Genomic DNA, 13610 nt, shown 5'->3' on the forward strand with positions numbered 1-13610 from the left:
TCCAGTTATTGAACATTTTCCAAATCTGTATTGAGTACCAGACATGTGGTGAACACAAAGACTCTAAGGGTAAACAGGGTCTCTACTATGAGACTCACAGTCCAATGGGAAAACAAGTCATCTGTCGACTACCAGGTGTTCTGTAAGTAGAAGTCTGAAGAAAGTGTCTGGGATCACAGAGAAGCAATATGGGCCTTGAGCTAGATTGTCCAGACACTCTTTCAGGCAAAGGTGAAGCAGATGTGGGAGTCCAGCTGGCCGAAGCAGCAGCCAGCCATTTAAGAAATGAAAGCAAGGGGAGCAAGCGCTGCAGGGCCGTCAGCAGCTTTGAGAAATGAAATGCTGAAGTTGTCCTCCCAGTTGCCCGCTGGTGTTCCCATGCCTTCCTTATTGGCACTGCCTTTGACTCAATACTCCAGGTCTCACTAACTTCAGCTGCACTGAGGTTTTCCCCTCCCTAGGGGAGCCAAGCATAGTGTCCTCCCCCACACCCACCCCAGTGTCCTGTAGAGACCCTTTGTCATGCGGAAGGAAACTGATTTCTCCTCTGTTCACCTCCCTCACCAGGCCAGGAGTGTCTCCAAGGGAGTCCCAGGCTTTGCAGCTGTTGTGGGAAGCTGGAGGCACCCAGGCTACTTGGGTAGATTTAAAGCTGACCTGCACAAATGGGTGTTTAAAAGACCTCTCATAGCTGACCGGTTAGTGTCCGGTAACCAAGTAGTGTGCTTTTCCCCAGGAAGACTATTTCTTCCTCTCAACATTGCTTAGATTCTTGTAGTTGTTGGTGTCGGGTTGAGGCCCCCTAGACTTTCCCGTATCCACTTTAGTATCTATTGTCTTTTTTCAGCTCGTGTTTAGATAGTCTTCTTGTTGGTGAGACTTTATGGGTATAGCTTCTGACCTTCCAGTCTCACAGCAGACTCCCTGATCCCTCTGCCTCTTACAGTCTTCCCACTCCCTCTTCTGCAGTGATCCAGAGCCTTCAGTGTAGGGGGCGTATTTTCCATGAATCAGTTGGGACTGTTCTTCTTAACTCTACGTTTTGATTGACTGTAGTCTTCTCTAGTGATCTGTTTGCTGTGGAGAGAAGTTTCCATAATTATGGGTGAGAACTACACTTACCTATGGGTATAAGGGCAAGTATTTGGGATGTAGTGAGGGATTATGCTGTTTTTCTTGCCTGCTGGTTGTGGGTTACTCCCTTGAGATCTATGACTTCACTAGCCTTGTATAGTTGCCTAGGTTTCCAGTACCACGCATGTTTTTCTTCTTCTTAAGTGAGTCTTAAGTCCAGTTATAGAGCTGTTGGTTACTGCCAAGGGATGTGTGCCCCTACAGCACAATAACCCCACGAGGGTTATTGTGGCATGCTGGCCATTGCTGTGGTTCCCGATGTTAAACCCAGAAAACATACATGTAACTAAGGTTATACAGACTGAGCATGTTATATTTATGTATTTAGGAATGCATGTGTATGTGTGCACACACATAACAATGATTAATGAAAAAAGAGACTGCGAATTTGAAAGAGAGCAAGGAGAAGTGTATGGAAGGTTTGGAGTGAGGGAAGGGGAGGTAAAATGCAGTTCTATTATGACTTCAAAAAATAAAATAAAAAGCTAAAAAAAACATGTTATTTAGAGATGGCAGAGGCTTTGATATACTATAAACTCATTTACTTATGTGTATGGGGACTCTTAAATTCTGATAGCACAAATTGAATTTTCTTTTTCATAAGTTATTAACAAAAGATTGTTTTTGACTTTTAGGCAATGTTCTTTTGCTAACTTTGAAATGTCTTGGCATTGGAACTTATCAGTTCATGCAAATGAAAATCTGGCCCAGAGACAAGGCACATACTTCCCCTAGTGCACAGATGCCTGTCCTTGCCCATCATCCATTAACCCATGCTGCCCCTTCTGAAAGGCCTTATAACAAAATTAATTTTTCATTCTCATTTTCCCTTTTGAACATTGTGCCCACTTTGCATTTCCTGAGCAAAGGCTTCAAGAATGTGCACCGAAGAAATGGAGTCCAGGACCTGATGGCCAAGTCTGTCATAAAGAACAGTCTCGTGCGGTTTGTCTGTCCCATTAACATTCATGTGGAAGCCATACGGTTTACGATCTCAATGAAACAGAGCACCATACATGGATGAGGGTGATGCCTAGGAAAGAGCTTGCTGCTGTGGGCATTACGAGAACATTACCACCAGGACAGTAGTCATTCTTCAGCAAGACTTCGACCTGCTGAACTGCTGCTCATAGAATATCCAGAGGCCCATATGTGATGCAAAGACTGTCATGTTTGAGTTGAACGTGCTTCTCTTCAGTTGTTAAAATTTAGTATTGTTGACCTCCAGTGTGAGTACAAACAGGAACATCATCTCAAGACAGCCATGTGTGTGTCTGTGTGTATATTTGTATATGTGTGTGTTTCTTTCTCTTTCTCTCTCTCTCTGTGTGTGTGTGTGTGTGTGTGTGTGTGTGAGAGAGAGAGAGAGAGAGAGAGAGAGAGAGAGAGAGAGAGAGGAGAGATCTGAAAACGTGGGAAAGTGCCTTTCACAGAGACATTGTTACCAGAGTTCTTTATACAGTCATCTTTTCTCTTCCCTCTGGGCCCCTTGTCTGTCTCCTGAACTATCTCCACATAGTCCATCAGTTATGTAACCTTGTTTATATAGCTCTGTGGTGGTTTGAATGAGAATGTTCTCCATAGGCTCATATGTCTTAATGCTTGTCCAAAGTTGGTTGAACTATTTGGGAAGGATTGGGGGTGTGGCTTTATTGGAGGAGGTGTGCCACTTGGGTTGGGCTTTGAGGTTTCCAAAGCCCATAACATTACAGTTACTTCCCTCTGCCTCATGGTTGTGGCTAAAAGTGTGAGCTCTCAGCAACTGGCCAGCACCATGTCTTCCTGCCTGCTGTTATGATCTCCACCACAATGGCCACATACTCTTACGCTCTGAAACTCTAAGCCACAAATAAACATTTTCTTCTATAAGTTCCTTCATTGTGATGTGTTATCACAGCAATAGAAAAGTAACCAAGACAAGATCTATTTTATTATAGTTTTCAAAATTAACCAACTAATTTCAAAGAAGAATTTTATTATCTCGTGTGTTGATTTACTATCTCACTGAGGACACGATCCTTGTGTTTGTTACTGACTCACCAGGGTAGGAAACATAAATAAAACGCTCACTGTGTGTGCCACTCTTGACCAACAGAGCCCTAGAATCCTTTACCAGTAAATCCCTGCCCCAATCACCCCAGCTCTGCATTGTCTCTCCCTAGTAGTGCCTGCTGATCCTCAGATAGAGCAGTGTGTGGCTTCCTTGTCTTCGTTGTGCCCACCCCTCTACCCTCTTCACAGTTCTCTACCGTTGTCTCTTACCCTTCTAACTTGCTGGCTGTCCGTGCTTGCCCAGGGTCATGTTAATGGCAGCATCTGACTGTGACTCCCCTGAGCTAGGAGCTGTCTCCAAACCCCTTGCATCCCTGAGTCAATCTGCTTTTCTGTAGGGCATTATTTACTTATTGAATGCCATGGAATATTCTCCAGACAGATGAGACAAGCATCACTTTCTGGTTTATCAATGTGGAAAGGGAAGCCCTGAGGACCTTCTTCCCACCCACGTTTACTTGGGAAGAGGAGAGCAGCAAGGGAGTACACCCAGTCAGCTTGTCTTCCACTTTTGATGGGAACTACTGAGTTTTGTTCCTGTGATCATTAAGAGCAGGGAACACTTGAGTGGAATATGGGGGCCCTAACTGTCCTTGAATTCCTTTCACAAGAGCAAAAGTAGGTGAGGGAGAAACAGGAACAAGGATAGAAAAAGAGACTCTGCATGAAGAAGACCATTTTGAGGAGAAGAAACTGTAAATCACAGTGGCTAAAACTGAAGCGTACCGAGAGATTTTGAACATGTTAAAGTGTGACTCGAGTCCTCGAAACATTGCAATGCTGAGACAGAGGGAATGGGAGCAAATGACAGAGCTCTCATAGCTGCAATGATACTCTCTGAAGGTGGAGTGAACTCTCATAACTGCAGTGATGCTCTCTGAAGGGGAGTGAACTCTCATAGCTGCAGTGATGCTCTCTGAAGGGGGAGTGAACTCTCATAGCTGCAGTGATGCTCTCTGAAGGTAGAGTGAACTCTCATAACTGCAGTGATGCTCTCTGAAGGGGGAGTGAACTGTCATAGCTGCAGTGATGCTCTCTGAAGGTGGAGTGAACTCTCATAGCTGCAGTGATGCTCTCTGAAGGTGGAGTGAACTCTCATAGCTGCAGTGATGCTCTCTGAAGGGGGAGTGAACTCTCATAGCTGCAGTGATGCTCTCTGAAGGTAGAGTGAACTCTCATAACTGCAGTGATGCTCTCTGAAGGGGAGTGAACTCTTATAGCTGCAGTGATGCTCTCTGAAGGGGGAGTGAACTCTTATAACTGCAGTGATGCTCTCTGAAGGGGAGTGAACTCTCATAGCTGCAGTGATGCTCTCTGAAGGGGAGTGAACTCTCATAGCTGCAGTGATGCTCTCTGAAGGGGGAGTGAACTCTTATAACTGCAGTGATGCTCTCTGAAGGGGAGTGAACTCTCATAGCTGCAGTGATGCTCTCTGAAGGGGAGTGAACTCTCATAGCTGCAGTGATGCTCTCTGAAGGGGAGTGAATTCTCATAACTGCAGTGATGCTCTCTGAAGGGGAGTGGGGAGTGAACTGTCATAGCTGCAGTGATGCTCTCTGAAGGGGAGTGAACTCTCATAGCTGCAGTGATGCTCTCTGAAGGTGGAGTGAACTCTCATAGCTGCAGTGATGCTCTCTGAAGGGGGAGTGAACTCTCATAGCTGCAGTGATGCTCTCTGAAGGGGGTGTGAACTCTCATAGCTGCAGTGATGCTCTCTGAAGGGGGAGTGAAGGACAGTCCCTCGTGAGAGAGCCGTGAGGGGCACTGGCACACTTTTTTTCGGTTCCATGAAGATGACATTGCACTGTGTGATTCTTCACTAACTTATTATGAACTGATAAAATATAACGGACTTCATTTATCACATTCAGCTGCATTTGTTATAACGCAGAGAGTCGCCTTGGCTTGTTCTTTGTCCGGCTTTGCTTTTATTGAAATGAAAACCCTGCACTTGAGGACTTTGAGTGCCCTGGAAATAATGTCTGTTTTCACAATGTCCTGTTCTTTACTAGGTTCTTGGAACACCCAATGAAGACACATGGCCGGGAGTTCATTCTTTACCGCATTTTAAGCCAGGTATGTTTCACTGATCGCTAATGTTAGGTGCTTATGGTATGAAAAAGGTGACTGTACAAATGTGCACATTCAGGCGACATGCAGCTTTGATCCCGCCTACAAACCTTTGCCACTGTATATTTTATGTGTTAATGGAGTTGTCTTTGTATCCGCACCATTCACGTTTTTAATTGACTTCACTGCCCGTCCACCATGAGAGGGTTTCACCATATAAACTATGTTTGATTTGTCTAAATGATCTTATAGTAACTATTAATTTCATTATCAATTGTACATGTTTACCTGCTTATAAAAGCAAACTTTATCTGCAGAGATGGCAAAGCAATAGTAAAGCATTTACTGCATTAGCATAAGAATATGAGTCCGATTCCCAGCATCCATGAAAAGAGCTGGGCATGGTGGGTGGTTCCTATAATCCCAGTCCTGGGTAGACAAAGAGGGCAGATCCCTGCGAACACACTGACAAGGTAAGTCTAGAAGAATCTGTGAGCTCCTGGTTCAGTGAGAGACCCTGTCTCAGAAATGAAAGTGAAGAGAAATTGAAGAAGAGCCCCAGTATCAAACACATGCACACGAGCACAATTTAAATTGATCACAACTCATCAACTCAAACATATCACTACTTCTGAATACTACTAAGAAATTGTAGTAAATTATACAAAACATTTTTCCTCTCTTGACTTATGCTCGTAATATGTGGTCAGACAATTTGAGTTTAATTATATAAATTGTCCTGATTCTCCAACTGTGTGGCATTTGATAGTCAGTGGAAATTCCTTAGGCCTCTGAACTGGAGGCCTTGGAGTGCAGTCTTTCAAAAATAAGCTGTCACCTTCTCAATGGCCAGGAGAGGGCAGCCGCGAAGCTTTCAGTTTTAACAGTGACAAAATCTGACCTGATGTCCTTAATTTTTATTGAAGGGATGAAAGATTTGCAGTTGAAAATTGAATGAAATCAGGAAAATGAAGTATTGTAAAGTGGTTCCCTTTGTTTTTCTTTTTGGGTTACAAAACGTGGTCCTTAAAATGTAGAGACCCGCCATCGAGTTTCCGAAGGAGTTTCACGGAGTTCTGACAGCCGCTGTCCTGTCAGAAGGCGAGCTCCGCATAATTTCGCTGAGGGGAGCTAGTGTGTTTCTGCTGTTCCTTTTCCCCTCTTTACAGACTCTGGGAATAAGTGACCAATCTCAGAGAATGACTGAGTTGGGAAACTGTTTTTATTCTTCATAGTTTTGTTCTGAAAGTGTGCAGTGTGCTGAGAATTCTTTTATCTTATTCAGAACCTAGGAGACTCTTGGTACTTTTACTGAAAATTATAAATGAGTTCTATGTTCGTAAAAAAAAAAACTAGAAACACAGCTATGTATTATAATAGATTTTTTTTTAATTGAGCAAGAAGCATCTTGTAACCAGTGTACTCATTCCTAGTTGAGTTTAAGTCAAGAGGACAGCTCTTTCTAAGAGTCACAGGCTCTCATGGTTAGCAATCTTGTTAGGATATATAGTTTTGAGATGCAAGAAATAAAACAGACAATCCTGAGAGTCCAGAGTTTAGTTCACTGGCAGAACATTGACCTAGCATTTACCACACAAGAGAAACAAATAAGATTTTAAATGAATAAAGACTTATACATAAAGGACCGATTCATATAGTAATTTCACCTGCCAAGTGTCCATACTAAAAAATATGGAAGAATTTCAGTGCTTGGCACACTGTCCAAGCTCTGCTCTGGAGCATGGGGCCAAACTCAACCAATCAGCAAGTGAAAGGAATCTCATCAGAATGTCGGTTCGCACGCTTCCTCTAATGTGAGGCTGGGCAACCGTTCACTGTTTCAGCTTTTCCTTGCTGTGACCTGTTTGTGGCCTTTGCTCAATTTATAGTTGAAAGTTATAAGTCATCTCCCTTTCAATTCTAGGAGATTGTATAATTTTAGGTAATATCTCTTTTTTCTATGCAAGCCTTTTTCCTCTTTAGATTTAACTGCATAAGTGCATACCAAAAATGGTGCACAGAAAATGCACTGAAATGGACTGGCCCCGAGAACTGTCTGATTCGGTCAGTACAGTGAGATTAGCTGTTCAGGATAGATGCTGTGAAACTTCTCAACATGGATTGTTTACTTTTACTCTCAGACATGTTTATGCATTTGTTTACGACCAAAACCAAAAATCCCACAGCAGAATCAGAATGAGAAAAACAATGACCTCATATCCCCTTTCATAACTCCTGCTCGGTACCTGCATTCAGTCCTTCCTCACACCCTCAGATGTAGCCTTTCTCGTCCCCTTTTCCACATACATATATATATATATGTGCATATGTGTGTAAGATAGATAGATAGATAATAGACCAAATGACAACTAGGCTGATTCCGTTTCATTCCTGTAGTGAATACGGCAGCAGTAGGCATGAGCACAGATACCTCTATGTACTTCTCTGGGTATATGCCCAGGTGTGAAGTAGTGGGGTAAGATAACGTAGTTCTAGTTTTAATTTTCTGAGAAACCCTCAATGGCTGTATTACTTTGCACGTCCATCTAGAGGTAAGAGGGGTCTTGAAGTGACCACTGGCACCTCGGAAACTCTACACACATAATGACCTCAGAGCCCACTAGAACCAATGCTCCAGACTCTCACAGGATGCTGGGCACAGTGGAGCCGAAGTGTGGGTCCTGCGCTGACATCTGAGGCCACTGTACTAGAGTCTGGCCACAGGTTGCTCTCTGGTCCTGCAGAAACCTGAGGCCCTCTAAAATTTTAAGCAAGATTAAACATAGTCCTTACTGTTAGGTTATGTCTTTTTTGACTTGCTTAACAATAAAGTTTGCCTCAAAAAAAACCCCATGACATTTGCAAAACAGTATATGCATAATTTTTAATACCAAATCCTGTTACACACACACACACACACACACACACACAATTTGGGTCTGTATTTCATATAAGGACACTTTGGTTTTCAAATAGTTTATTTTACTGTCGTGTTCTAGGCTTCTAGGCCATATATACATCTAGACAGCTACATCTCTTAGAGAAAATTTCATGTCTGTATTTTCAAAATGTGTACAAAACCCTGAGCTAATTCTGTAGAAAATAGTGTCATGCTCAAAGAGCATGTAGAACCGATGTATGGCACTTTCTTCCAGCTCTTAAGTTTTCCTAACAAAGGGGCATTCAGCTGTGGTTTAATGACAGATTATTATTCAGAAGTCCAGACAGGAAGACACTGTAAAGTTCAAGGAGGAAACAACACTGCCAGACTGGAAGCAATGAGAAGCAATGAAATTTCAAATAAAAAATAGTCCTCTTTTCCAAAATCAATAAAGGGTGGGGGCAGATCTACAGTGGTTACTTTGTTTCTCAGGGAACATCAGTCACCCAGTGCAAGAGGGTGTTCAGTTGTTGAAGATGGGGTGTCCTCTATGAGGGAGATAGGTGAATACAGAAGTTACGCCAGTGGCGGCGGGAAAGTGAGGAATGGTGATATTTAAAACATATTATGCACCAGACCAAGCATGCAGAAACACTGACCTTTGAGTCAACATTTACACGTGGACTTGGTTATACTGTTTTCAATGAAGTGAACCTTTCTTCTTAAGTTCTCCTTAGTCCCAGACAGGCCTTCCCTAGCCAAGCAGATCCAGCCTTCTGTTTTTAAAGGGAGGAAGTAAATGCTTTCGGACTTATAGTGCCTTGGCACCTTGCCACTCAGTATTACCTTGGTACCTCACTGCACAGTGCTATCTCTACTTACAAAACAATATAATACCTTATCCTTTGATATTCGCAATAAGTCTGAGTTACTATACTACTGTCTTCATATTGCAATTCCATTTTACAGACAAGGGAATGGCCATCTCTGAATGTTGGCCCCAAGCTTGCTCCCTCTCTTGAAGAGGGCTTGCCTCTTCTAGCTAGCGCTGTGAAGGACTGTGTCTTCACAGAGAACTCTCCCTATGGCACCTTTCCACCTACCACCTGCTCACTGGGGCAGCTCTAAACCCTTCACCTGCTCTTCTAATAAGTTATCAGTTCTAAAAAAAATATTTCAGATGATTTACTCTCCAGTATTTTTCTTGAAAGAGATACAAGGAATACTTTCACGGGGACAATGGCCATGAACCAGGACTGTGCTTGAGTGATGAGAGTCTTGATCCTTCCATGTATTATCCATTCCAAAGCTTCCATGATATAGGAATAAGAGCACAGATTCTGGAGCCAGACACCCTTAGTCTCAGCACTGCTGGCAAGGATGAGAGTTTGACATATCATGTAACAAAAAGTCCACTGCTAGTGCCCGGCCTGGGATTTCAGTGCTCAGGACCGGGGATAGAAAATGCCGCTTTGGTCCTTTCAACATCCAATCAGGTTTGGGGACTTGGCTTTAGTCATACTCCTGGGTCTTCTCAAGTCTCTTATAAGGTACTGGAAAAGCTTTGGAGGCAGCAGGATTCCATGGGAATATGCCATGCAGGAAGACTAGAGATAGGGACATCTTAGTGTCATAATGTGCCCTTCACGGACCACCCTACAGTGAGGGTCCCCTGTGACTTGCAGAGATCCCTCCTCTATTCCTCAGAAAAGAGGGTGCCTACTCCATCCAGCACACCGACTTCTATGGAAATTCAATGCAAACTTGTGTTCTTACACATTTTTCTTTATTCTATCTACTTTTAAGGTGAATGAGCTAGATAATATAATTGATACAAAATCTAGTTTATAGTTCCAAAATAATGTTTTTAACATTAAAGACACGTCTTCTGCTTGTCATTTCCTTTTCTATTTCCTTCTTATGCTTTGTTTCAGGAGTTGTTCTCTCTCTCAATAGCCGCCATCATAACTGTAGATTAGCTCTAGGTACACTGTGTGGTGGTTATAAAAATGGTTTACCACATGCATGAGGTAGTAAAGTGCCCGCTTTACACAGCAGCACAAGGACCCGAGTTCAGCTCCCCAAAGCTGTTCACAGTGGTGCATGCTGGTAACTCTGTCCACTGGAGGGGGGAGGGTAGGCCTGCCCAAGGTGGTGAACTGAGAGAGAGAGAGAGAGAGAGAGAGAGAGAGAGAGAGAGAGAGAGAGAGAGCGCCTCTCTAAAAGGAGTGATAGAAAGACAGCTGCCTTGCGCTTTGGGTCTTGGCATGCGTGCGTGCATGTGCGCATGTGCACTGGCAACCACAGCGATCTGGTTCTCGGGTCAGGTTGCATTGCTGAAAACCTTAAAGGTTGCCTGGTACAGGTTTGGGACTTTTAGGTCTCTAACCTGTGCCAACTTTGCTGTTCTTCCTCTCACAAGTGGATGCCACTGTATCCACCTGGTAGAAATGCTAGGCAAGTAGTAAATGTGTGAGTTCATGAACTTTGTAGAAGGTCTATTCAGCAGTCATTAATTATAAATGATAATTGAGTTCATTTTGACATTCCAATACATGCATACGACATATTTGGGTCAAATTCACCTCCACCCTCTTTTATCTCCCTCATAATACCGTGTGTGTGTGTGTGTGTGTGTGTGTGTGAACCAGTGAGCTTAATTGAGATTGCTCACAGGAATGTGGGTCCTGAAGGGTTGTTTATAGGAGGACGGACAACATAGCAGTAGCTGTACTACTGCAGAAAATGTCTCTTCCCTCTGAGAGCAGCAGCAACTTCCTGTCGCTGCGGAGGAAAGCAGGGATTATATGAAAAGTGACAGGAGACTTGCCTTACTGTCTGACTATTGGCCGTCTTACTGGTGGTGTGGTCACTAGTGGGTATCAATCGTAGAGTGATGGTTAAGGAAGCTGCCAGTCTGTTCACCTAGCGGAAACTATGCTTTGCATGTTCTCATCATCTGCACTGTGAGCACGGGTGCTCCCCAGGTGCTGGAGACACAGCTGTGACCCAGGCCCACAAACATTTTCCTAAGCAGCTCACAAGCCAAAGAGAAACCAGATTATGACAGATGCTAAGTCACAAATGTGGCTGCAGGAATGTGAGCACAGGGAAGGCCCCAGGCTCTGGAGGTTCTGGGGAGGAGTGGAGGTTTCATTTGAAGTGGGAGAAGTAGTCGAGATCTGAGCAGGGAAGGGCGTGGATGTTAGACCATCTCAAAGGGCTGCTGGCTACACGGTCACAGACTTAATTCAGAGCTGGAAAGGGGTTTAATGTGTGTGGATTTTTCTTGATTATCTTTCTGTCAGCAACCTTGTGTGTGTGTGTGGGGGGGTGCACATCTATAAAAGTTTATCCTGACTCAGAGAAAAATTCTTGTCACACCAGTGAGTAGTGACATCACTGATATTTCCCCCCACCCCTCGTGTGGCTGTTGCTGGACAGGATTTGATACAGCGTCTCAGGGGTTTAGCCAATGGTATAAAAATAAATAGAAAGGAGCTGGGTGTCTTGTTAAGCCCCCAAATATAATCATCTCCAGTAGCAGATGCTGTCTGTGTGGGTGCAGAGCAGAAACTGTGAGTAACTGCTTCCTCTTGTCTGCTTAAAGAGTCTGTCATTTGCTCTGCCAGTCATGTCAATAATGATGGGAACTAACAGTGTCTATAAAGTATCGGAAAAAATGAAGTAATAAACTCTCAAGGGGAAGTGAGCTTCTTAAAAGTAGATTTTTCTTAATTTTGAAGAAACTTGGGAGTTTTATAATTATCAACATAGGTGTTTATCTCATGGAATATATAGAGTGTTGTTTGCCACATAGAGACTTCTTATCTGTTCAGCAGCCTCCACCCCAAATTATTAAAATATGTACCTGGTGTCTACTAGCCGATTTGTATGATTTGGTTACTGTCATATTTAAGAATATAAAAAAATACCCTGAATATATAGATAAGAAATAAGTGCAGTTGAGTTGTGGTGGTGCACACCTTTAATCCTGGCAGAAGATTACACCTGGATTAATGGGGCAGAGGCAGGCAGATCTATGTTACTTTGAGACTGGCCTGAGATACATGTTATGTGCCAGCAGCATTATTGTAAACTAATAGGCCACTCTTTATTTTTGTCTTTTGTTACGGGCATGTTATATTTATTCTGTTCACAAAAAAATGTCAGCAGGTACCTAGCTTGAAATCCACAGTGTGAAAATTCTTCATAACCCCCGAATCTAACGTTTTAGACATATACTTTAAAAAAAAAAAAGGAAATCAGAACTTCAGGAGGAAGATAAGGTACTTGGGGACTTAGACATAAAACCGAGAACATGATACTTGGTTTTAGATTGCTGCTTGACAGTGGAATCTTAACATCATAGAACACAGTCTCTCCAGCAACAGAATGGAGCCTATTGGGGCCCCAGACTCACGTTGCCTTCGTGAGTAAATGCGTGCCACTGTGAACAATCCATGACTAAGTAGTTGAACAGAGGGCAGTGGGGAAGGTTTTCTGTCTTCAACCCCAGGAAGCATTGAAATCACAAAATGTAGTGCAGTGCTCAGCAGTCTGAGGGTTTGTTGCATCTTGTAGCATTTGAGGATGCTTAGAACCAGAATCAATGCAAACATTTTCCATGCTAGTTTGTAGATATTGCTTCATGTTGTGTGCCTGTTTGCTGTGTACCCAATACGTTTCTGAGCCCTCTGATGTCTTCCTAACAGTGCAGGTAGTCGAGGTAGAGGGACGAAGCTAAAGCCCTGGAGGAAAGCCCTGTTTGATGACACACTGTAGCACTGAATCAGAATCTGGATGCAACCGCCATCCTGACCATGATAGTTCTCAAAAACGCTCCCCTCCCCCCCCACACACACAAATCATAGTCATGCTCCAGCGAGTGTTGGCTAACAGTTTCTCCCTATGTGGTAAGCTATGGGTCAGTTGATCTTGGCTGGTTCTTACAATTCTTGCTTCCAAGATGCCAGTTGGCTTTGTTAGGTTTGTTCCTGGTATCTCTCATCTACCATGGAGTCACAGCTATGGGAAAATGCTCTGCCTTTTCGTCCTGTAAAGCAGGAGGAAAAGATGGAAGACTCAGCTGTGGGCACATTCAAGCCTCTACTGTGTCAACACGGCTTATACTGCACTGTGAACATGGGTTCGGTGGGACTGAAGTGTGTAATTATGAAGGAGGGAGCAATTCCTTCATTTACACCTGTCCTTGAATGGGTATTGCTAAGAAAGTTGTAACGTGTGTGTGTGTGTGTGTGTGTGTGTGCGCGCGCGCGCGAGTACACACACACACACACAGATGCTTGTGTCTCAGAAGGTCTTGTATATTCCATTAATCGCTCTACCATAAATGAGAACAACTGATATTTTCTTGGAATGTCAACTTCCACTGTTCACTAGTGCATTAGAATCAGAGAATTACTGCCGGGCATAGTGCACTCTATCTGTAATGGCATCGTTCAGATGGAGA

The 13610-nt window shown here is 43.4% G+C and overlaps 1 protein-coding gene across 7 annotated transcripts in view; it reads left to right on the top strand.

Moving 5' to 3' along the window:
* Positions 1-13610, top strand: part of LOC121434735 (cyclin-dependent kinase 14) — a 526212-nt gene that overhangs the window by 383428 nt on the left and 129174 nt on the right. For all 7 annotated transcript variants that reach the window (XM_041633665.1, XM_041633666.1, XM_041633668.1 and 4 more), the window contains one exon: positions 5199-5262. In XM_041633665.1, the coding sequence (XP_041489599.1) occupies positions 5199-5262 (64 nt within the window). The remainder of the gene's footprint in view (positions 1-5198; positions 5263-13610) is intronic.

Source organism: Microtus oregoni, unplaced genomic scaffold, assembly GCF_018167655.1.
Source record: "Microtus oregoni isolate MIOR12 unplaced genomic scaffold, Mior012 000044F_ref0000062, whole genome shotgun sequence".
In the NCBI taxonomy this organism is placed as follows: domain Eukaryota; kingdom Metazoa; phylum Chordata; class Mammalia; order Rodentia; family Cricetidae; genus Microtus; species Microtus oregoni.